Raw genomic sequence first — 26,014 nt, forward strand, 5'->3', positions numbered from 1 at the left:
AAAAATAAAACAAATATACATCTATGGTAAACTATGTCTTATGAAGTTTGAACCTAAGTTTTCCCTATAGTTTCTAAAATAAACGGAGAATTTAAGATAGGTATGGTATATAAATATAAAAAGAAGATGTGGTATGATTGCCAATGAGTCAACTCTACAAAAGAGACCAAATGACAGAGATTCGGAGTGCCGAAGTACTTACTCCGAAGCTAATGATATATTGCGACCGAGTGCTATAGAAAATGAGAATAGCACTTTGAAACATTTGAGACCGATCCGCTTTTCTCTATTTTAAACCCTAAGATTTGAAAATTAAAACGATGTGTAAATACTTGATGAAGGTTAATTATATAACTATAAAGAATATTTCAGTGTGTCTACCTATATTTAATTCCAAACGTTAAACACAAATACCTAATTAGATATCTATTTTGGAGCAGTATTGACAATAGTGTTCTTTGGTTATACAAACTCCAGACTTTACTGTGGATAATATAAACTTACATTTACTTCATTGTATATATTGCCTATAACAAACCAGAAATTCATATGACATTTGTTTTACATTCGTTTGGATTGTTTGAGCTTTTGATTTTGCCATTTGATAAGGGACTTTCCGTTTTGTTTTAATTTTCTTTTACTCGATATTTTTGTTACTTATTTTTTTCTAATAAAATTTGATATGGAGTTAATTTCAATATAACAGCAACCCAACGAATAAATAGCCAAAAGAATTCAGAGAGCAACGCACAGTTTTCGAAAACAGGGTGATGTTTATGAATTATAAATGTCAAGCTATAAATCGTTTCCATTCTCTTAAAGTTGCCGCTGACATGTGCATTGAGAACCATGAGCAAAAATCATCAAAGATGAGAATCAACACCACCAAATTTTAAAAAAAAATCTAAATAAATGAAATAAGACAACCATAGACGACTTTTGTTTATTTGAATAAAAGAAAAGAATCATCAGATATGAGAAAATAAATGTTAACGATTGCATCTTTTGTAAAAAAAAATCATATCATTATAACAGGCTATCGAAGAATTGTGTCGTCTTGTATGTTAATACTACATGTTTGATACCCCATGCCACAAGCAAGAGGATATATAAGTATTGGTCCGTCCGTCAGTCTGTAATAGTTACATATTAGAATGCAATCGTCCTGTGATAAATGGTACCATATATATAATGAGGAAGTTCTCTATTGATTTAAGGTAAATGTAACAAAGAACAATGCCATATACATGTATACTAGAAATATACCAATGTTTTACAATACAATACAAAGTTTTTTTATTGTCAATTAAGACTCCCAATAATTTGAGTAGTACAATTAAGTTCAATTTCATACAAGTGATTACATATTGATTACATTGATTATTTAACAATTAAACAAAGTCAAGTCTTTTTCAACAAAATGATTTCTGCAGAAATGATATATATAGTTTTACAATATAATATAGATGGACAAACTACCGGTGACTAACTGTATCTAGAACTGATTTTCTCTCTTTGAATAAATTACACAATAATTAAGGTTTTCAGATGCTTAATCAAATTCTATATGGAAATGCAATTTCACTGTGATATATAGTTAGATTTAAAGATCACTTTGTCTAAGGTCAAAGACTATATTACTGTCTTAAATCATAACAGACATGAATCATAACTGAGATAAACAGTAAAAACTGTGTATGTCATAAGGTATAAGCTTTTCCCCTGTATTCACTATTTTCGGAGTAGGGTATATGTGGTATTGCTTCTTTTTTTCTTATATATATATCATAACGTTGATTAAATGATAAGTGTGATAAGCAAACATCCAGTTCTATCTCTCTTGAGTGTATATATATAATATGGTAATTCCAGAAAGGGGACCCGTGGGATATGATCAACTATGTCGTCTTAAAATTATTTGACATTCTTCGGTTGAAAAAATCGATATGAAGAAGAAGAAGAAGAAGAAGAAGAAGAAGAAGAAGAAGAAGAAGAAGAAGAAGAAGAAGAAGAAGAAGAAGAAGAAGAAGAAGAAGAAGAAGAAGAAGAAGAAGAAAGAAGCACCTCTAGAAAGTAACAAAAAAGAATACTGTGAGTAGGCTAAATATATGTTAAAAAGTCTATATACGCTGATAAATTGTTGAAAATCACAGTGATACGGACTTTTTTCTAAACGCTTTCAAATATTGGGCTGATTTTGTGGTATGTGAGTTACTCGTGATGAGTTACAGAGCAAGAATAGGTTTCGTTCCGCTCGGCTAATTTTTGCTGTAATTTCGGGCTTTGGACGATTTTTGGTAACCATGATGAGTTACATATCAAGTTATAGACAAATTATATTTTCTTCTTTCATTAATTCCTTGCCAGATGAAATAATTTTGCTTTTAAACACAGAGGATGATCTAAAAGATATAACCAACACAGGGTTTCGAGATAAAGTTGAAGACTTCAAAATTAATAATATCAACCCCTTTATAGCAATAGCTTTACATGTATTGTTTGTTTATTAAAAGCCATCGTCAAATAAATATTCAGGTAAAAAAGATGTGGCAACTGTCAACAAGAGACCAAAATGATACAGAAATTAACATCTATATGTCACCGTACAGCCTCCAACAATGAGCAAAGCCCATACCGTATATTCAGCTACAAAAGGCCCCGAAATGACGATGTAAAACAATTTATTTTTAAATCCACAAAGCATGTTATTTGTGATACATGTAAGCAAATGGTGAAGAAGATTAGGGAACATCTGTTTTGTGTGGTTTTTTTTAAAATGAACAATACATTCAATCTGTGAGAACTTAGGCATCTAAATGTAGGAAAAACCGGCAGAACTTAGGATTGACACATAGAAACAAATTTTAGAGGAAGCTTGCATTTGGTGTAATATTCTCATAGCAATTCCACATGGTAAAAAAGGAAAGGGAAACCCGAAAAACATAATGACATGTACAATTGATTAAAAAAAGTCTGAAAAATGATATAACCTGACTGCAAAACATAGTATCTTTCTTGCTCGAACCGGTTCAAGGTTGCAAATTCCCATCTTTTGTTGGGGGTACATTCAGATGTTTTACTGAACACTGTATTTCATTAAGCGGTCGTTAAAATCTGATTTGATATGTGCAGGAAAAGGTTTTCTAAAATGTGGATATTGTGGTAAAAACAGATGTGAAGCATATTATTTTGATATATTGTGTTTCACATTTTCATGTAGTGTGCCTAACATTTAAAAAAATGGGTTATTATTTTGATATATTGTGCTTAACATTTTACAATGTATGTTACTTTATAATGATGTTTTTATGTGATTTTATAGAATAAATAATTTCATTTTTTTTTTTTTTTTATAAATAAAACTATTTCTTCATTTCAGTTATTATGTAGAATCCCTGACGTTTTTTCTAGTGATTATACATAATCCCTGAAAATTTTAGTGATTATATATAATCCCTAAACTAGCCAGTGATTCTACATAATCCCTGAAAATTTCAGGGATTCTACATAATCACTTATTATACAAATTCACTGTAACATATATACATGTATAACATTGTATAATCATATAAAATCATTATTATAAAAAAAATCTAAATTATAAAACGGCATTTTGTTCCGTGATATTATAAAAGTGTTGCCTTTTCCGACTTTTATCCAAAATATCAGATGATATATTTAAGTCTATCTAAGTTAAATGTCCATGATAACAGTTATATTGTGAGATTTGACTTTAATAATCTATTTAAAAAATGCTTCCTTGTTTGACAGACGGTTTTATTTCCCACAAGGAAGTCAATTCCCTCATTCATTTCGGAAAATATGTCTTAGTGGTAAGTATTTGATGGTATCAGAGATTTTATAAACAGACAAGCGACAATTTGTTAACCTCTGACTTGATCAGCGATCTGGGATCAAAACTTATATTAGTTACAGTTGTAATTTGAGTTTCATGTCTCATGATTTCATTGTAATTTCAAAGAATAAGAAAACAATTGACTTTTGCAGTACACTTCTCGCTTTGATGTTGGCTTTAAAAAAATAGTTTCGACATTAAGTGTGGGGAATCAGTTTACAAAAAGGAGCTACATTCATTTCTGAATTATTTGTTTTATACATGCCAAATATGGTTTTAGTAACATTTTTTTAATTAGAGTTATCTAACTTGTAAACATAGAGGGCGGTTTTGTTGAAAGAAAAATGGCAGCCACTTTTTGCTTCCTGTTTGATAAAAAAAAATGAAGAAATTGCTTTTCTTTTACAATCAGGTAATTATTAATCCCACATTGACGAAAATAAAGTAGATTTTTAATATTTTTTAAATCAAAGTATTAAGCTACCATATTGCTACATTATTGATGTAGGCTAGGCATTACGGTATAACATTTACTGACTTCTGTTTTTGATCGCCCTGCTGCCGTAAATAATAGGTGAATTAAAATGATCTATGTAATTCAGACTAATCTCGTAATCATTCAAAGATCTATTATACTCTCTTTATGTTTGTGTAACTCTCTGATGTAAATGGCAGTTTTCTGTCAAATGTCAATAACAAATTTTGTACTTTCCAAATCTATGCCATGGCTATGCATATAAACACAAATTTCTGTATTAAATAGTGCAGATATGATAAACCACTTTCAAGTTAAGTCATTCTCTGCAAATGTTTGTCAATAAGACATGCCTTTATGACATCTTTTTACCAGATAGAGGGGACCACCGCTGACCATGATCCATGCACTGTTTAAGTGTTTCAAGCTAGCATCTTCGTGATCATCATTATCATGTTTATGCAAGGTGAAGCTAGAAAAAAATATTTGTTCTGTATGAACTTAATCACGATTCCCTTATGACAGCAGTGCTGATAATCAATTACCAATACATTTGGTCAAATTAGCATCATTAGTTGTCAACTGCTCGCTCAACATGTGAAGGGAGTGACAATGCACTGCAAGAATGATGTCCCATACGTATACATTTGTACATCCAAAGTTAATAACAGAAATACAACAAGCTCAAATGTGTATTATTGTATGAGGCAGGTGTTTAATCTTGTGAAAGAGGACCAAGTCTTATTGCATTTGCATTGTATAGTTGTCATTATTCTTTTTGGTTAAGCGGATTATAAAATTATAAATTTGAGGGAAATTGTTTCACTTACAAATGTACAACATGGCAGCACCTGTCAGAAGAGCAGGGATGGGATAATACGCAAGAATGACTGTAAGAAAAAAAGTCCACAATTTTGAATTCTGAAATTTAAATATTGATTTTTTGACTGTAATTTTCATCTAATTAAAGTTGAAAAGTACGTTTAGAATATTTCCTTCTATTTGGTTGTATTTATTTTACTTTAATAACTTATGTCAGGAGAATTCTATTTTACTTGTAGTTGCCTTTATAGTCCTATCACTTTAATATGACTATGCATTCCATTTTGACCGCCTAACTTAAGTTGTCTACTGGTAATCTGTTCGTTTGAGATGCACATTGATAGAAAAAACAGCAAATAGATAATAAGAAAGTACTAATTTGCAAATTAAGCATGTTTGGTAAAAAGAAATATCCGAAAACAAAAACAAAAAGAAAATACTGTTACATTATTTTAGGACTTTTCATACATTTAAAGCTTTATTTAAAAATTCAATTTCAAAACTTGACCCATTACAACTACCTTCGTATGATGATTTCTGTGTACTTATTATATGAGGCAAAACAATATATGGGTCATTCAAAATGGTATATTAAATCAGTAAATCGGTAGCGTTTTCATTTTATTCAACAGCAAATGCATATTGATGTTAAAAAAATAAAGATAACAACTTGACCTCATTAATTAAACAGTAAAATCATTACAGTTATCTGAAGAATTCATCTTTTTTAGACCATTCAAATTATCAGTATTTTAATCAAATTTGGTTTGTCTTGAATTTGCTACTGAATACATGTATTTTATTTTATTATTGCATTTTTGTCATTTTAGACTAAAAGGTTATTTGAATTTTTTCGATATTAAGACAAATCCTGTTTGATTCATATAAGTTTTAATTATTGCGATTATAAAACTTGTCGCATTTTACACAATATTAAAAACATCACAATAATTTCTGAATTTACTTGTTCAGTATTTAACTTTGGGATTTAGTGGTTGTCACACGGTTTAGACTTCTCCATGACCTCTTGATGTTTTTTTTCTCTGTCCCTCTCTCTCTCTATCTCTAAACTGAGAACTTCTTGGCATGGGTCACTGAGCTCCAGAGATAGCACTGAGCTCCAGAGATAGCACTGAGCATTTATAAACATGAAAAAAGTAAAAACACAAAAATACTGAACTCCGAGGAAAATTCAAAAAGGAAAATCCAAAACCAAAAGGCAAAATCAAAAGTCCTAACACATCGAACGAATGGATAACAACTGTCATATTCCTGACTTGAAATAATCTTCTGTGGAAGGCAACATATTTAAATGGATTATGAATATCATTTTAATTTCTCAGGAAATGACCATTCTACTCAATTCTTTGACTTTAAATAAATACTAAAAATTTCAATACGATGATGAATTATAAACATGATGTCAGAGTGAAATCTGATTAAATTAGGATACAACATTTATTTTGATAATCAAGTGGGAAAGATAATTGGAATAAATAATTGTACATTAGTATTGTATTTTATAATTTATATTTTATACTGGTAAAATATTTTTAAGTACATGTATTTAAACATAACCATGATAACAGATAATTGTTTTAATAGTGATATTTGGTATGACATGGTTTTCCCTGGGTCAATTATTTTTTTCGCCACCTCTTTCGCCAATACAATATATTTTTCGCCACTTTATTATTTTTTTCTCTCCAAGTAACACAAATTTATTTTTCTTTTAAAATTTTCCTTTTTTTTTCCGCCCCCCCCCCCCCCTTACTAAATAAGAAGTGGTTTTTACAACAAAACAAATCATCTTATCACTTAGAATTGATCCCTCGTGTAAGGTGTAGTCATTCAACATTGAAGGGTTACTCTCATGCCAACCTTTAATTTTGAATAGATTTCTTCATAATGACAGTTTTCTTTTCTAGACCATCGTAAATAAGTAAAACTATATGCTTGAAACACGTGTGTCACTGAAACGACTTTGAAGTACCCATTGCCAATCAAATCAATGATCTATATGAAAGTTAAATGATAAAGTTTTAAAACAGAGAACTTTCTTGCTTTTGAACATTTTTCGTCATAACAACAATTTTCTTTTCTGGACTATCATTAAAAGAAGGACTCGAGAGGAAGCGTAAAAATTTTGCTTCAAAAACGTGCGTCGCAAAGTGGTTAATAAATCCCTTTTGTGACATGTGACAGAAGCCATTTAACCATATCATTTTGTCATATCATACAATCAAAGACAACACCTTTATTAATTAGTCCTTTGAGGTCGATAGCTATGAATGCAATCAGCTGATTATTGATTTTCTGTCAAAATCTTAACGAGTTCAAGGTGAATTCCGAGTATTGTCTGATCGGTAAAGTCAGAGAAATCCGAAAAAGGTAAATAAACAAGATGGCTGAAAATAAATCGTTATATATTTCTTTCGCCAAATTCTTTCGCCAATGACGAATTTTAATCGCCATAATCATTATTTTTTCGCAAATTCCGAAAATGGCGACCGCCAGCGGAAACCCTGGTATGAAATCATGTATGACTTGTAATGATGAACATTGTAACTTTTCTGTACTTGTTCACATAGGGGAAACATTTGACCACTCTGCCCACTTGCTTATTGCTTAGTATATACAGCAAATGCCTTTCCCAGCACTTTGATCAATTGGTGAAGTTATTTAATTTGTATGTACATATATACCAATCTCATTTACAAAAAGAGTGAGAGGTTAAGGAAAGTTGTCCACTACATGTATGTACATGAAAGTAACATGATATATCATATTCTGATTTGTTAGTTTCATTAAAAACTCTAAATCACAGCACCAGAATGGAGGATTTAAGTATTTATTAATTCTTGAAGTTTATAATTTATTTCTGTGACCTAAATTGTAAAATTGTATGAATAGATAAAAATTTAATATTTTGATTTCCAAATGAATCAATTTTACTAAATTAGTTCCTAAAAAACTGTTCAGTTACATTACCATGATTACCTGATTACATACCATATTCTAAAGCTGTTTAAAAGCAGATGGCCTATATAATAAGAAGTTTAACTTGTAAGTTTTGTCTTATAGCCAAAATCAGGTAAAAATTGTAGCCTGTTGTACTTTTCTTGAATTCTTGAATAACCAGAAGGCAAACATTTATGCAGGGACAAAAATTAAAGGGGGCCAAGTCGCCCATGGCTCCTAGATTTTGAGCTGGGCCCCTAAACTTTCAGTTAAATTTCAGTTGAACATAATGAAACTTATTATGAAATATCTGGTCTGGGCTCCTAGCTTGAAATTCCCAAGTTTAGTCCCTGTTATGTATTTTGATTTATAGCTTACAAAATTTTTGAAGATGCATGATCCTATTGACTTAGGTGGGGGAGGACTTGTGAATTATAGAGACATACATGTACAAGAACATGTACAGGGAGTTAATTTTATTGTGAATATTTTTCATGTATCAAAAGTTTCACTGTAATTGGTCTTGAATTGCAGCAAAGACAGACAAAAAAGAATTGTTTTAAGACTTAGAAGCTGTGTCATGCTTCAATTTTTGCTCAGACTGCACTGTAAGCAGGTCACCTGATTTTCTCTACTTAGTATTTGCATATATGGCAATCATTATGATGAGTAATTAAGATATTAACAGTGTGAAATTTTAGTACCCTGCGACATATCATGTGTAGTGTTTTGTGCAGATAATGGGGAAAAGGAGAAAACAAAGAATGAACATGATAGAAATAAATACAATGTATATCCTCACTGTGGTAGCCCCTTCCTGCCTTTAACATGTTTAAGCTTTAGTTGCTTAAAATCAATTATATCAAATTTCTTATAAATTTTTGCATTATTTTGAAAAGATGTGAATAAATTAGTGATGATTCAAAATGATAGAAAAATTCTTTTTAAACTAAAAATAGCTGTTTTCCATATCCTTTCAAGTTTGTGGTCTAGATCTGACACAGGTAAATAAATATTTTCTTTTTGTTTGATTTAAAAATAGTAAATTTAACAATGAGAAATATAACTGTTTTGCACTAAATATTTTTTTAATTTTAATATGATCAACAAGAAATTTAGCTAAATGTTTTTTTGAACTGAATAAAACGTTTGCTTACAATAAACCCACCCCCTTTTTTGTTGTAAACAGGTGGTCTATATCTTGTACTTCATTGATTAGTAATTAAACATGTAGCTGGAGGCTCTCTTGTCATGCATGATTAGTTTCCTAGTCATCTGTAGGTGTTGTGATATTTAGTTGGTATTTAGTATTTTACGACAATGTTTGATCATATTTATGTCTCTTGTTTTTGAAAATTATTCATATTTAAGCAGTGGATAAGGAAGTAAATTTCACTTTATGTATAAAATGATGTTATTCTAATTTTACATGTTTGGAGTCTTGCTTATTTAAAAAAAATCCCTAAAAATTTTCTGATCTAGTTTAATACCCCCTTAAACATGTTAAACAAACAAATCAAACTTTTAAGATCTATTGCATAGGAATCACATCTCACGAAAAAACTTGAAATGCTACGAGTCCAAAATTATTATAACCAAAATATTATATATGTTAACATTGGAAATTCTAAACTGAAAAGACCTAAAATTTTAACTAGTGTTGTCTGGTTTTTTTAGCCTTTAACACACATGGCAAATTCTCATTGTATAAATTTGCAGGTTAATATAATTATAGCAAATGTGATGGTCTGCTCATTTTTTGTTGGCATATAACATGTATAGAATTATTTATATACTTTGTATAAAGTATATGTGTTGATATTATTATGACTAATACACTTTATTTCATGTACATGTTTCAATATCTGTATGTATAATGTGTGTAGCAGAATAGTAATAGTAAACATGGTAAAGAAGGAAAATATTATGTATAAGAGTAACAAATCTGGTCGATTGATTCCGGTTTAAGTGTTTTAATTGTCATTATTTAATTAAATGCATTGTTCATTTGGACATTAAAGGTTTTCATCTGGTGAGTGATTAAATCTCTATGACGATGATAAGTGGGAAAACCAAAATTAAACAGGACTTGAACCGTTTCCTGTTACAACCACTTGTAGATGCATTATTGATTGATTAACGCTGCATAATCTTATACCGTATGTTAGAATGTTATAGTGTAGAATGTTTATATATATATAATGTTATAACTGGTAATCTTTGTTAGTTTATTATTTTACATATTTCGTGCATATGTTTCTACTGACCTCAAGCTATATATATATATATATAGTGAAAGGTCAAGTAATGTCTTGAAATATTTCCATGTTATGTATAAGTGATCATAAGTATTCCTGTTGGTAATGTTTTATACTAGAACAGGAAAATATGGCAGAATTAATTTTTCTTGGAAACATCTTTTTGTGACGATTATGGTGGATTCTTCATGCTTTTAGTGTTTTCTCTCAAGACCCTTATATTTTTACTCATCGACCACATGTTATCTGTCCCATGTCATTTGTCAATTTTTTTTGGTAAAACAAAACAGGCATCCAAAACAGAGACAAGAGAAAAGATAGAACATGTTTAAGGGTTCTAGCTAAATATAGGTACACATGTTTGTAACAATAACAGACAGACAACAAAGAATGTAAACTATTACTGTGCAAAAATGTATTAATCCCATATAAAGAGTCAACTATAAAAACTGTGAGTCACAGTACAAATATATATATTATGTTTGTCACTCCACTTCTTAAAGTATATCTATACGGACATGGAAATAAGCAACGTAAGATTAGTTAAACTTTGCAAATTGTTTATGAGTCTTTCTTTGTTTTGGTACATACATGTATAAGAAAGATACATGTATATGGAGATTAGACTTAAACTAAACTCAAGTAGATAAAAAGTTAACTTTAAAAATTGTAAAAGTGATGTTAACCCAAACACTTGTTCCAGTTTGAATAGTGAGTCACTTACAGTTCTAGAGTTATGCCCCTTTATAACTAGGAAAATTGCATTTTTTGTTTTGTTTCCACAGTTAAAAATGAACTCTTTAATAAAAAGTAGTAGTGACATAAAATGAAATGCTCACCAAAAGTATTTTGAGTATTATAAGCAAGCTTGAGCAGGGGAAATCTTGTCCTCAGACACTGTCATCTTTTATTTGCCTCAGGATTACATATATGCATGAACAGAAAAAAAAACCACTGACCAAAAGAGTGGTGTTGTCTTATAGCAATTGACCAATAGTTGGTGTTTAACAACACTTTCAGCACTGTTGATATCTTCATTTTTTCAGATTTCTTCTCTAGATAATTTTCGTTGCCTCTTAATTTATGCCAGGGTTTGTTTCTCTTTTCAGATTTCTATACTAAATTTGATTCATCACTGATAATAAATGCCTAGTTATGCCAATGGAACCAAGAACCAATCAGCCGGTAAGAAATTGTTACATACCGGTAGATGATAATACAAAGAAAAGTTATCACATAAATGTTTTTCTTATAAACCTAATTTAACTCAGTAAACTGAATATCTTACAGTGCTTATCCAGTAACCTCACAATAGCAATGGCAAAAACAGATTACCAAATTAAAGATTAATTTCTTCTCCAACAAACTGATCAACTGGTAAAATATTTTAACAACTTCTCAAGTGAAAATGGGGACCAATATTTTTTAATTTTTGAAACTATTGTGAAAAAAAGGAAACTTTTTTGTTGGTTTTCCACTGATACCAGACATCTAAAGCACTTTATCTCAAAGGTTAGCCCTGTACATAACCTCCCAACTGATTCTATTTTCAACCTTTCAACTGTCAGATCATCCAGTTAATATCTTATTATACAGTATGGCTGTATTCTATTGTAAACAGCTTGTATTCATGGTATTCCTAGAATATGTATTTGCACCTATAATTCAAGCTCAATTTAAAGAATGACTGGTGCATATGTTTGATAATGATTAAAATTGATACCATTCTTAAATGTATCTAATTAAGTAATTGTAATTTCTTTTAACAGGAGGTCTGGAAAAAAGGCCAACAGGTTGTTGCAAATTATAATTTTCCTGGTTCATCAAAAGAAGATTTACCGTTTAAGAAGGGTGATTTGATTACAATTATAAATAATACAAAAGTAAGTGCAGCAGTTATTGTGTGATATTAGCCAATCAAGTACTGTTAGTGTAGACTCCCTTATTTTGTTAAAAGGTGTGGCCAATGTTTTTCAAAAAGAATTTTATCTTTCAAATGCATAATAACAGAAAGTTTTGAAAACCTGGATTCAAATTACTTATTTTATCTAAAAACAGTATTTTAAACAGATTTCGGAACCTAAATATTGGTTGTAAGGGGATATTTCTAAGCTAATTTTGTGGCTAAATTGTGGCCTTCCATCCTTGTACATTTGTTGGTGTGAAACAATTGAGTACTAGAACTTATATAGGCATTGTTATAATTAATGTTAGAGTGAAGACATGAGTACAATTACTACCCAGTACAATATATATTGAGACCTAGTTACTTGTTAGATGTTAAGATTTTAAGTACCGATATAGGCTTAGTTAATGTTAGTGATAGAACATTACATTAAACACTATAATACTAGCTTGTTATTACATTTTACAAACTTTGTTTCATGTTAATGTTCGGTAGGAAAAAAAAATTGTTTTAACAAGCATGCAGATTTCCAAATTTAAATTGATTACATACACATTTCATAGAAAACAGCTGTACATGTATATGAAATAAAAAAACTTAATCTTCCTGATGAATTTTAATGATTTCCTCAGAAACGTATTGCATTATCAATTAGGTCCTCAAGGCAGAAAAAAATCTAGTTTTGAAGGTCAGATTTATTAACTGTTAGTGGAGTGTTAGAAATGGCCAAGCTTTTTTTTGTGTGGATGGAATGTTGTTATATGTTACTGAAATACAACACCAATAAATCAATTGTGTAAAAATTCTGAACTTTTTTCCAAATCCACAATACGAGATTTTAAACTTTCTTGCAAAATAAAGAAAGGAATGTCTAGAACAGCAATATTTAGCCAGCAGATGTGGCTAAATGAACAGGTTTCCTACATAGTATTAGTAGCCAGCTTATTTTTACCAAGCAATTTAAGAAAAATATCTTTTATTCCCTTGTTCAAGTTGGTTGATTGACTGCACATGATTTTAATTGTGTGAATATATTTTATATATGGTATATAGATGATAAATATATATATGAAGATTTCACAGTTTTTTATGACTAGTTATATATATATATATAGTACACTCATCTGTGTACATTTGTACATTTACTGTTTCTAACAACATTTGTTTTTTTTATTTAATTTTTTCATAGGATGTGAATTGGTATAAAGGAAAGAACGAAAGTGGACAAGAAGGTATGGTGCCTGCCACCTACTTACAGAAGCGCAAAGAAGTGCAGTTACATGCTATGCCGTAAGTAGTACAGATCCAAGCTTTCAAGAGATTGTCATTATATACATATACATTAGAAATGGATCTTGAAAGACGATGTTTAAAAAAATTTAGTTATTTTATTAAAACAAAACAAAAAGGGTAGTCAGTTTTCTTCAGGTTAAATTTCCATGCGTTACGTTTTATAAAAGGACGTATGCAGTTTGTTGTCTGTTCTAAGGACTAATCGATAGAGTCCAGGCCAAAAGAAACCATTGTTGTCTAATTAAATCTGTTCTAATTTTAAGACCACTTTAATATAGCTCTGAATTATTTGTTTTGTCCTTTTCAATTGCTTTATCTCTATATGACTCAATTAAGGTTTAAAATTCAATTTTTTTTCAACCCAAGTATTGATCACTAAAGAGACTTTTTTAGAAAAAAATTGCAAATGTAATAATGTTTACTTTTCTTGAAATTTGATGGTCTTCTCTAAATATGTGATTTTCAACCCTTCTATTAAACTATTTAAACATAAACTTTACAGTATACCTTTTGTTCAATTAATATAAGTCAATAAAGATTAAGTTGTTATTTTTGTGTTAATCCTGTTTTACTATGCCTGTATCATCCTGCTCAGCTCTTTACACCATACTATATCACAATTTATAAAGTGACCACTGGATGTTGTCTGATGTATTTTTACCTCACTGGTACTACCCAAATATTTTAACTTAGACTTATTATTATCATCATCATATTTGACCTACATGTACATTAGTTACTTTAAGTTGAAAGTAGATGTACATGAAGTTAAATATGGCTTGGAGACCGAAAAAAAACTCATGGTTTTTATACGACCGCAAAAATTGAAATTTTTTTGGTCGTATAATGGTATCAAGTTGGCGTCGTCGTACGAAGACATTTGGTTTTTCGCACTCTAACTTTAGTAAAAGTAAATAGATATCTTTGAAATTAAACACAAGGTTTATGACCATAAAAGGAAGGTTGGGATTAATTTTGGTTGTCTTGGTCCCAACAGTTTAGGAATTAGGGGCCAAAAAGGGACCAAATAAGCATTTTTCTTGGTTTTCGCACAATAACTTTTGTATAAGCAAACAGAAATCTATGAAATTTTAACATAAGGTCTATGACCACAAAAGGAAGGTTGGGATTGATTTTAGGAGTTTTAGTCCCAACAGTTTAGGAAAAGGGGCCAAAAAAAGGTCCCAAATATGCATTTTTCTTTGTTTTTGCACAATAAATTTAGTATAAGTTATAGAAATCTATGAAATTTTAACACAAGGTTTATGACCACAAAAGGAAGGTTTGAATTGATTTTGGGAGTTTTGGTCCCAACGAATTAGGGGCCAAAAGGGTCCAAAATTAAACTTAGCTTAATTTTAACAAAAAATGATTCTTGGGGTTCTTTGATATGCTTAACATGTACTTAGATTTTTGATTTCAGGCCCAGTTTTCAAGTTGGTCCAAATCAGGGTCCAAAATTATTATATTAAGTATTGTGCAATAGCAAGAAATTTTCAATTGCACAGTATTCCGCAATAGCAAGAAATCTTCAATTGCACAGTATTGTGTAATAGCAAGAAATTTTCAATTGCACAGTATTGCGCAATAGCAAGAAATCTTCAAATGCACAGTATTGTGCAATAGCAAGCAATCTTCAATTGCACAGTATTGTGCAATAGCAAGAACTATCTAATCGCACAATATTGCGCAATAGCAAGAAATTTTCAATTGTACAGTTTTGCGCAATAGCAAGAAATATTCAATTGCACAGTATTGTCCTGTTTTCAAATTGGTCTACATTAAGGTCCAAAGGGTCAAAAATTAAACTTTGTTTGATTTCAACAAAAAATGAAAATGTGGGGTTCTTCACTATGCTGAATCTAACCATGTATTTAAATTTTTAATATTTGGGCCCGGTTATCAAATTGGTCCACATTGAGGTCTAAAGGGTCTAAAATTGAACATTATTTGATTTCATCAAAAATTGAATTCTTGGGGTTCTATGATATGCTGAATCTAACCATGTATTTAGATTTTGGATATTGGACCATAATAGGTAAATGTCCAATTTAAAATTATTAAGTTTTTAAGTTTAAGTTCTTAGACCACATTCATTCTGTGTCAGAAACCTATGTTGTGTCAACTATTTAATCACAATCCAAATTCAGAGCTGTATCAAACTTAAATGTTGTGTCCATACTTGCCCCAACTGTTCAGGGTTCGACCTCTGCGGTCGTATAAAGCTGCACCCTGTGGAGCATCTGGTTATGTATGAAAATCACAAGAATCAATTAGGTAAATTAGAAAGCTCAAGGTAATATTTGGAATATTTGAAATGAAATAGGGAATACACAGTTTCTAAAACAGATGAAAAAAGTTAGAATAAGTTAATGCAGGATTTAAAACATTTTAAAGATAGAGATTTTATATTAAACTTCCTCTTTCTGTAGCTGGTATCACGGAAGTATAACAAGAGAACAGGCTGAAGATTTACTCCAGTTTAAGGAAGATGGCGTCTTTTTATTAAGAGACAGTGTACATTTCCGTGGGGACTTCACATTGTCTGTCGTGTATTATAACAAAGTTGAACACTACCGTGTGATATTACGACAGAATAAGCTGGAGATTGACGGGGGAGATTGTCAGTTCCAAACGTTAATTGATCTGGTTGAGGTAAACCAGGCATGACTTTGTTTACCATCAGCTTATGTTCGTAGATGGTGTAATATTTATATATAGATTCAATGCAGGTGAAAAAAAATGATTATCAAATTTTCAATGGATAAAATTTTAAAGAATTTGAAGTATTTCAGATTTTTTGGAAATCACTTGCATTGTGTATTTATTCAGGCTGATTAATTTGAGAATCATCCTAGCCAAAACATTTAAAAATAACTATACCTTTATAATAAACTTGTGTTTTTTTCTCAGGCTTATAAAACATTGATAGGGATCCTTCATTTTTTGTCAATGTGTATTTTGAAATTTTGAATACAACAACTGGTTGAGGATTCTTAAATTGACTAGTCCTATAGCAGTGTAATGATAAACTATTCACATTCCTTATAAATGTTGCACTGTATTAGTTATTTCATTCCTGTATTGTTTTGTTACAGAGTTTAACCTGTGTTGAAAATGATATTTATAGTCATATAATGGTGTTAGTTGCATGAAATAAAGTAAGGGTAGATTTGGCTGAATTTCCTTTTTAATGTGTATGCAATAAACACACTTAGCTGTATACTGCTCATGTGTATGTAAAATATATACTTATAGTATAACCTAATTTCCACACAGTTAAACACCCAGGGTGCATCCTTGGTCTGAGGAAAGGGTAGTTTGCACCATGTCAAATATTGGGAATTCTTTTGAAGAATGGAAAAGCCAAGGGGAAATAATTCTTGCCTTGTGATAAGAGGGCAACAGCCATGCCTTTGTTAGTCTAAAATTGAAGTAGAAACGAAAAAGTTTTGAAATGACATAAATATCAGTTTCATCACATAATTTGGTGTTGTTATTAACAGAGAACTATTGAGCACGTTGCATGAATTTTATGTTTGTAGATGGTTCCATGGGAAAATAAAACGTGAAGATTCTGAAGAATTATTAAGACCCCGTGAAGATGGACTTTTCCTTGTACGAGAGAGTGTCAACTACCCAGGGGACTTTACACTTAGTGTTTGTCATAAACAAAAAGTAGAACATTATAGAATTATCTACAAACACAACAAAATGACGATTGATGAGGAATCATATTTTGAAAATTTAGCACAACTTGTAGAGGTAGATATAGGCTGCTTTATTTTATTTAAATATTGGCTGATTTTGGATTCTGTTTGACATAGTTTACATATGTTATATAAGATATCTGTATATTTACTTGGTCTTGGTACATATCAGATTATTAGTTTTTTTGTGATGGCTCTTTTTTTTGAAATATTTATTTACAAAAATTTAAGGGAATTGAAATTATTAGAAATTTGAATGATAAGATCTTAAGTGCACTTTATGGCAGAAACAATATGGTTTTTTTCTTCGTTGGTTTTTTTTGCTGTTTTTTTGTTTTTTAGGGGGTCTTATAATTATAAACATAAAGCAGATAGTATTTGGTTGATTTGTCACACCAACATTTTTTTTATTTCAAATTGGATTTGTGTTAAATGCTGTTAAATTTAGTATCTATGAACTATTCTTAAATTTTATTTGCCCAAAGATCCTGATGTTTAATTTTGTTAGTGCATGATGTTATAATTGTTGTTTGAATGAAATGTTGTTATATAGATAATTGTTGTACACCATTGTTAGAAAAAATCTATCAAACAATAAGACAAGGAATTACGCAGTTGTAAGCAAAGAAATTAAAGCAGTTATAATCAAACTCCTCATGATAGGCATTCTGTGCCAAATATGTTACAACTACTTGCTCAAAGACCAATTTTCAGGCATTTATCATATATGTCTAAATAATGTTTTTTTTAATACTTGCATGTCTGAATAATAATTTACTAGTCTTAGGTATCAGACTGGATAGGTCAGAAGTATTTGGTATGCAGTTGTTTCTACACATCTGTTTATTACATTCCATGCTGATTATGTAGATACAATTCTTCCCAACTTATTTAATCAGGGTCCTTTGACTTTGGAAATTATAGTAGAGGGGCATTATGTTTTCTGGTCTGTGCCTCCATTCGTCAGTCTGTCTGTGCATCCGTCCATCTGTCCTGCTTCAGGTTAAAGTTTTTGGTCAAGGTAATTTTTGATGAAGTTGAAGTCCAATCAACTTGAAACTTAGTATACATGTGCTCTATGATATGATCTTTCTAATTGAAATTCCAAATTAGAGTTTTGACCCCAATTTTACGGTTCACTGAACATAGAAAATGATAGTGCAAATTTCAGGTTAATGTTTTTGGTCTAGGTAGTTTTTGATAAAGTAGAAGTCCAATCAACTTGAAACTTAGTGTACATGTTCCCTCTGATAACATCATTCTAATTTTAATGCCAAATAAGGGAATTTAATCCAATTTCACGGTCCACTAAACATAGAAAATGATAGTGCGAGTGGGGCATCCGTGTACTGTGGACACATTCTTGTTGTAGTTATGTTGGTTTAGTAAGAAACATCCTAATTGGTGAATGATATTCTGAAAAAGTATTTGTAAATCTTGTTTTTACCAAGCTAACTGTAAAAAAAAAAGGGATATACATACGGTAATGATAAGACCTGTGTTCTACATAATTTTATCCGTTGTTTTTTCACCATCATAATTTGATCAGGGGAATATTTATTCACATAAAAGTATATTCAATACCATTAGCAGTTGGTAATTTTTAGAAAAAGCAATATGCAATCAATTGTTTGGTATAATGATGTCTTCCTTATAATTGTTTAATTTACGATGAGTTTTGGTATTGAAAGATGATAGGTGTCACACACACTGTGTTTATATTTGTAAAATTGTATCTTTCAGCACTGTGTTTATATATGTAAAATTGTATCTTTCAGCACTGTGTTTATATCTGTAAAATTGTATCTTTCAGCATTATACAAAGGATGCTGATGGTTTGTGTACAAGGTTATTACAACCTTTACAGAAGAAAGGATCAAGTTTCTCTGCAGTATCAGTACAGGATTTTGAAAGTGGAGGATGGGTCATTAGTCAAAAAGATTTACAAGTATTTGAATTGATAGGAAAAGGAGAATTTGGAGGTTTGTATTTAATCAGAAATGTCTTGTAATCAGTAATAAAATTTAATACTTTTTTATAAGGAAAAAAGTCATATTTTGATTAGTGAATTTTAATTTAATGTACACTAAAAAATGTGAGGGGAATGAGTTTTCTTTTAAATAATATGGTCTGTTCATATACTAGTTAAAAATTAAAATTCACAGGCTTTTTTTATGCCCCAACTACGATAGTAGAGGGGCATTATGTTTTCTGGTCTATGCGTCCTTCTGTCCGTCCATCGGTTCGTTTTTCGTTCAGGTTAAAGTTTTTGGTCGAGGTAGTTTTTGATGAAGTTGAGGTCCAATCAACTTCAAACTTAGTACACCTGTTCCCTATAATAAGATCTTTCTAATTTTATTGCCAAATTAGACTTTTGACCCCAATTTCACGGTCCACTGAACATAGAAAATGATAGTGCAAGTTTCAGGTTAAAGTTTTTGGTCAAGGTAGTTTTTGATTTAGTTGAAGTCCAATCAACTTGAAACTTAGTACACATGTTCCTAAGGTTATGATCTTTCTTATTAAAATGCCAAGTTAGATTTTTTTTATCCCAATTTCACGGTCCACTAAACATAGAAAATAATAATGTGAGTGGGGCATCCGTGTACTATGGACACATTCTTGTTGTATATTTTCATCAAATATGGTTTGTCCATTAACGCTTTGTAAAATTACTCAAATTAACTTTAACTCAATCTAATGTAATTTCAGATGTATACAAAGGAACTTACAGAAATCAAGGTGTAGCAATAAAAGAATTAAAAGATAAGGAACGAGCTGGTCAAGCTTTCTTAAAAGAAGCTTCTGTGATGACGTAAGTATCACTGCTGTACAGATAAACTTTCACTATTTTGTAATAACATCCAGTGCAAAATATTGAAATGATTGATTGATTCTCATTTATTTATCTCCAGAAATAGCAAATCATTTGTTTAATGTGATTATTTTTGACTTGAGAACCATGAGACATACTAACTTGGTCCAGCTAATAGTTAAAATACTTTTATTTGATAAAATTGTTTTATTTAAAGGTCCATGAGATATTAAAACTTAATCAAGTTAATATGTTAAATGAGAGGCAAAAGATACCAGAAGGACATTCAAACTCGTAAATAAACTGACAACACCATGGCTTAAAAAAGAAAAAATGAACGAAAAACAGTAGTACACAAAACCCAACATAGAAAACTAAAGACTGAGTAACAGGAACCCCTCTGAATTAATATGAGAATGGTTTATTTTAGGTCTATGAGACACCCAAACTTGGTCCAGTTGATAGGTGTTGTTATAGATGACACATTAATATGAGGTTTATTTTAGGTCTATGAGACACCCAAACTTGGTCCAGTTGATAGGTGTTGTTATAGGTGACACATTAATATGCTGTTTATTTTAGGTCTATGAGACACCCAAACTTGGTCCAGTTGATAGGTGTTGTTATAGGTGACACTATACAGCTGGTTACAGAATTTATGGGTAAAGGAAATCTTGTGGAATATTTACGGTCCAGGGGTAGAAGTGTTATTACCAAGAAGGATCAGATAGATTTCACTGAGTAAGTTAACATTAATTGATGGATACTCATTTTTAATGCTTATGAAATTTTATATGTAGTGACCATTACTTACAAATTTACAGATGCATTTTGTAGAGGTCAATATTTTGTGATTGAATGAAAGAACTGTCTTTTAAATTCACTTTGTTGTGTTTTTGCAAATTTGAAAAGAATGAAAATTGGAATAATCAACTATTGTTTTTCATTGAATTAATTCTCTCTTGATTTATTCAATAAAGCATGAAAACTTTTCTTCATATAAAATTCTAGACTCTATATATAAACATAACTTTTAAAGATATATCCAAAAAGTAAAAAGAAAACCTTTCAAAAACTGTTAAATTTGAAATCTTTAGTAGCTTACAGAACAATCATTTAATAGAGATAATATGAATAATTTGTATGTGTAATTCCTTGAATTTTGTAATTTCTGGTTTACCATTGACCATGCAATCCATGGAAAGTTGTATTCAATGACTAAGATTAATCTATGCACAGTATGTCATGTTGATTCAAAAATTATTCCAGTGATATATGCTCAGCCATGCAGTATTTAGAGAGTAAAGATTTGGTGCATAGAGATTTAGCTGCCAGAAATATTTTAGTAAATGATAATAATACTGCCAAGGTAAAGTGTTTATGTTAATTTAGACTTAACATTGACAGCTTTTTTGTAAAATGGACACTCTACATAACTGATGATTCAATTTAATAAAAAAAAAAAAGAGTAATAATTGAATTAACAAAATAAAGTATTATTGAAAAACCTTAGACCTCATTATTTATTAGAAACTTGATACTAAAAGCTACAACAAATTTTTTTTTAGAAAAAAAGTAAAAATAGAACATGCAGAGTATTCATTTGTAATTTTGTGCTTGACCCTTAGAAATTGATTTTGTATATTTTTTATACATTTATAAAGAAATCCCCCAAAGTCCCAAACAAAATACCTTCAAAGTGTTGAAAGCTAAAGTCATTTTGATCAGAATTTTTTGAAGACTTTTTTGATAATACTTATGCTCAAATGTTTCAAGACGAGTTAGTGTAAATTCTGAATTATACAGCATTTGGAAAATATAGAATTATATTATTATAGGTATCAGATTTTGGTTTAGCTAAATATGGAGATTATAGTGCCGAAGGAGGAAAGTTTCCCATCAAGTGGACTGCCCCTGAGGCTCTTAGAGATAATGTAAGTAAAATCAAAAACTTCTTTGGAGAAAACTGTGAAATTGAAGTTTATTTATTTTAGTATCGGTTAAAAAGGATAAGACTGCTAGGAACATAAAAAATATTGTCCAATTTTAAACAATTGTTCAAAAATTTTAACTTAACAGATTATGGAAAATGTGACAACAGTATCATAAAAGTATTATAATTAGTTATCAAAGGTACCAGGCTTATAATTTGATATGCCAGACATGCGTTTTGTCTACATAACCTCAGTAGACTCATCATTGATGCTCAGATCAAAATAGTAAGAAAGACAAACAAGTTTAAAGTTAACCATTATAAACAAGTTGGTTAACAAACATTTAGACAGTTGATATGGCATATTATAGCAATTCTGGATATAAATGTTAAAATAAAATGTGTTTTAAGGATAAAAAAAAAGTAAAAACATTAGTTATGCTTATTTGAATAAAAATCTTTCTCTGAGCCAAATGATAGATTTTTGCACATATGTCAAATTTTGGTCATTTACATTTATAAATACAAATGTACACTTATTAACTAATACCAGATTGACAACATGTAGATAATTCTATGGAAATAAATGCTTAAAAATACAGAGTTGTTATTACATTATACACCTAACTATATATTCCATTTATTTTTCTCTACAGAAATTTACAAATAAATCCGATATGTGGAGTTTTGGGATTTTACTGTGGGAAGTTTATTCCTTTGGAAGAGTTCCATATCCAAGAATAGTTAGTAGTATACTTTTACTCAGCATGTAATCAACTTAGTTTGTGTCATCATATTCACTTCACAAAACTGACATGATTAGTATAGGAAAAAATAACACAACCTAGATTTATATTACTTTCTTCAAAAACTGAATGTCAGAAAACAAGACTAAAAGAATAACATAGATTAAATTCATAAATAATATTGTTCTTAGTTTTGATTAATTTTGGCAGAAAAAAACTACAGAAAACTTTGTCTTATTAGTTGCACTATTTTAGGCATCTAATTAAGTTATCACAAAGAAAAATATCAGTTTGTAATTATTTCCTATTGGTATATCTCTTTATATAGAGATGGGACGAAGACAGGAAGACTTCTATCATCCACTTTGTCATGATTTTATTTTTCATTTATAAATAGAACTGAAATAACTTAGGCATTTGCAAGACAACAAATATAGCATGTGGAACGTATATTAAAATCTATATAAGAACACATAACAAAGTTACTAAGGATGTGACGTTACATATGGAAAACCAAAGTATAGCATTATGTTACGCGCGGTTAAACATGTTAAAGTCATTTCAAGAACAGTTAGACATGATCACATGTATGAATTTGTCAAGTCATGTTGTATAACATACACATATTAAACATTCCTACTTTATACAATCTGCTTGTTAGAGATCTCATTCCTTCTTTTCAGGACATTATACTTAGTTTCTGTAGCATTTTATTTATTTATTGTTAAATATGTCAGCCATTATCAGATGTTGACTTAGTTTCTGTAGCATTTTATTTATTTCTTGTTAAATATGTCAGCCATTATCAGATGTTGACTTAGTTTCTGTAGCGCCTTTATTTATTTCTTGTTAATGTTTCAGCCATTATCAGACGTTGTTATGCATGTGGAGCGAGGATATAGAATGGAGGCTCCAGATGGTTGTCCACAAGAGATTTACAATATCATGATGCAGGCGTGGGAAATAGATCCAAAACAACGTCCAACATTTAAACAAGTGCTAGAAAAATTAAACAATTTACGTGCAACAACTGTATAGTATTTTTTTTGTACCTTATGTTTGAATATTTATTTCCTGGAAATATACTTTATTACTCAAAAAGTCACAAAGAGGGCATGATATTGGCAAAAGAGTTCCTCTAAAGGGAAATAACTGTAGATTGAAAAAAAAACCAGTAGATTCTGTATCCTTTTTAGTTATCTTTGAAGGAATTTTGTATGAGCTTTTTATTGTACAGCTGATTAGTAGCTTTCTGAATAGGTTTGTTAAGTTAAAGAATTCTTATCTTTTATCAAGAGTGATGAATAAGTAAGGATCTATATAAATCATTATTTGCATAGACAATATATTAGTCATTAGATATGACTTGTAAGCAAAGGTGTTTTTTAAAAATGTGTATCAAGTACAAATTCATCTTGTATTAAATCTTAGTAATTCCATGTCAGGAGTGATGTCTCATGGTGCAAAATAGATATGAATTGAAAATATAAAAAAAGAGATGAAAATTTACAGTTATAATACTTTGAAAAAGTGATAGTGTTTACAATTATTAAGAATCATTTGGAGTTGTCCCCTTTTCAATTCCATTCTTTTGTTTAAGTGTTTCATTCATTGTATTTTAAAAACCATTTGTGCATTTTACAGATAATGAATTTAATAATAAGATAAAATTCTGTACATACTATAACTATATTGCAATTGTAATATATAGCTAATTATTTTTAATGATTTTTAAAGGGCACTCACTTATTCTAACAATTTTCCCCCTGTTTAGCCACACAAAAAAAATTCCTCATCAAAATGGTAAAAGTTACGTTGTTTTAAACATTTCATAACAAAAAGTCTTCATTGCTCTTACTATCCACCTAGATATTGATAATTGTGATATTTAGATTTAAGTTTTCAAGTTGACCACCATCTAATATTTTTTTAATAACCAACTACATTGTACTTACATATTTAACCATGTTACAAAGTGAATGTATTGAAAAGACTGGAAATATGTATACAATATGTAATTATTAAAATACTTTTATCAAGTTTCCAAGTTATTGACAGCGATAAAAATGTATTCTTTTGAAACTGAAACTTTTATGTAATAGAAGACTTACAAAAGTTGGAATTAATTCCTTATTGAAGTGTATTGTGTGGATGATAGAAGTTCAAAAGCTATATTCCTCTATGTGAGATATTTTTTTATAATTGTATATAGAAACCAATTATCTGACTTGCCAAAACCGTATTATATATGCATGTTCATGATCTGAAGAAGGGTAGGACTTCTTTTTCAGGACAAGTGAACAAGTTTTGGTATATATTATTGAATGAGTAACCAATTTTTATATTTTAAATGATAGAAGTCATACTTCAAGTTAAAAAAAATATTTTAGTACTTTTTGCATAAAAGGTAAAATAGAACTTTGTCCAAAAGTCTGGACTATAATTTTAATTTTATTTTGAAAACAAAAACGTTTAAAAAGTTTGATGTACATTTGAATTGCTACTAAGATCAGAATATAATGTAATGTGTAGTTGCAGTGACAAAAACATCTATAATGATGATAATTAAAACATTTATACTTTGTATTTGATCATTTCCATTACAATTTGATTAAATAAATGTCTAATTTACTACTTTAACATGATAACTTCTGAAAATGTATTTCACTGAGATTAAATTTTGTAATTTCTAGGTCTTAACTTTTTCACAAGAAAATTTCCCATTGTTCACAAAACATTTCCCACCTTTCAGTTCAACAAGTTAATTCTGAACTACTCGTGATAAGAAATTTCAGCTCCTAGTTTCAATTCAATGGTAGTATGTGCTCGCGCATCATTTGAAATTTAATAATGCTTATTAGTCATGAACCCTAGGTTAAATAAAAGTTTGTAATTGTGCATAATTTATGGCTTGTATGGCTTGTAGTGGAAGTAAATATGTTAATTACAATGAAAACCAATATTGTTTAATTAGCTTGTTTTAATGATACTTATTTGTTGTGAAGTTGTTGTTATTCAGCTTTGGTGCAGTGGTCAAAAACAACAACTTTTTGCATGCATGGGCTTTGACATTTCTTCAAGAGTAAGATAGTTCATTGCTTACATATTTCATATACTTGTACCAGAAACGGTCTAGATAATTCCCTACCACCCACATTTTAATATTTTAATCATGATGTCATGAGCACTAAAATATAAGAGTATTCTTGGTTGTTGAATTTTTCATTTACTGTTGAAGA

General features: G+C 29.9%; 1 protein-coding gene across 3 annotated transcripts; it reads left to right on the top strand.

Annotated features, from left to right (window-relative positions):
- The first annotated feature begins 3,724 nt into the window (after window positions 1–3,724).
- LOC134715606 (tyrosine-protein kinase CSK-like) lies at window positions 3,725–26,014 on the top strand. Of its 3 annotated transcripts, none has more exons than XM_063577894.1 (12): window positions 3,725–3,833; window positions 11,482–11,557; window positions 12,142–12,255; window positions 13,468–13,568; window positions 16,004–16,226; window positions 19,095–19,263; window positions 19,994–20,096; window positions 20,679–20,837; window positions 21,366–21,465; window positions 21,935–22,030; window positions 22,686–22,772; window positions 23,637–26,014. In XM_063577894.1, exons 2-12 carry the CDS (start codon window positions 11,528–11,530, stop codon window positions 23,811–23,813), a joined length of 1,359 nt encoding a protein of 452 aa, XP_063433964.1. In that variant the 5' UTR covers window positions 3,725–3,833; window positions 11,482–11,527; the 3' UTR covers window positions 23,814–26,014. The 3 variants fall into 3 exon arrangements, with proteins under 3 accessions (XP_063433964.1, XP_063433963.1, XP_063433965.1); XM_063577893.1 differs by lacking the exon at window positions 3,725–3,833 and adding an exon at window positions 4,166–4,268; XM_063577895.1 differs by lacking the exons at window positions 3,725–3,833; window positions 16,004–16,226 and adding exons at window positions 4,166–4,268; window positions 17,117–17,336.

Source organism: Mytilus trossulus, chromosome 4 (genome assembly GCF_036588685.1).
Source record: "Mytilus trossulus isolate FHL-02 chromosome 4, PNRI_Mtr1.1.1.hap1, whole genome shotgun sequence".
Lineage (NCBI taxonomy): Eukaryota > Metazoa > Mollusca > Bivalvia > Mytilida > Mytilidae > Mytilus > Mytilus trossulus.

Excerpts from the sequence above, each read along its gene's own strand:
- LOC134715606 (XM_063577894.1), top strand. The coding sequence starts at position 11,528 with ATGCCAATGGAACCAAGAACCAATCAGCCG. Across the intron at positions 16,227-19,094 it reads CGTTAATTGATCTGGTTGAG|CATTATACAAAGGATGCTGA; the intron begins GTAAACCAGGCA and ends TGTATCTTTCAG. Across the intron at positions 22,031-22,685 it reads CTGAGGCTCTTAGAGATAAT|AAATTTACAAATAAATCCGA; the intron begins GTAAGTAAAATC and ends TTTTCTCTACAG.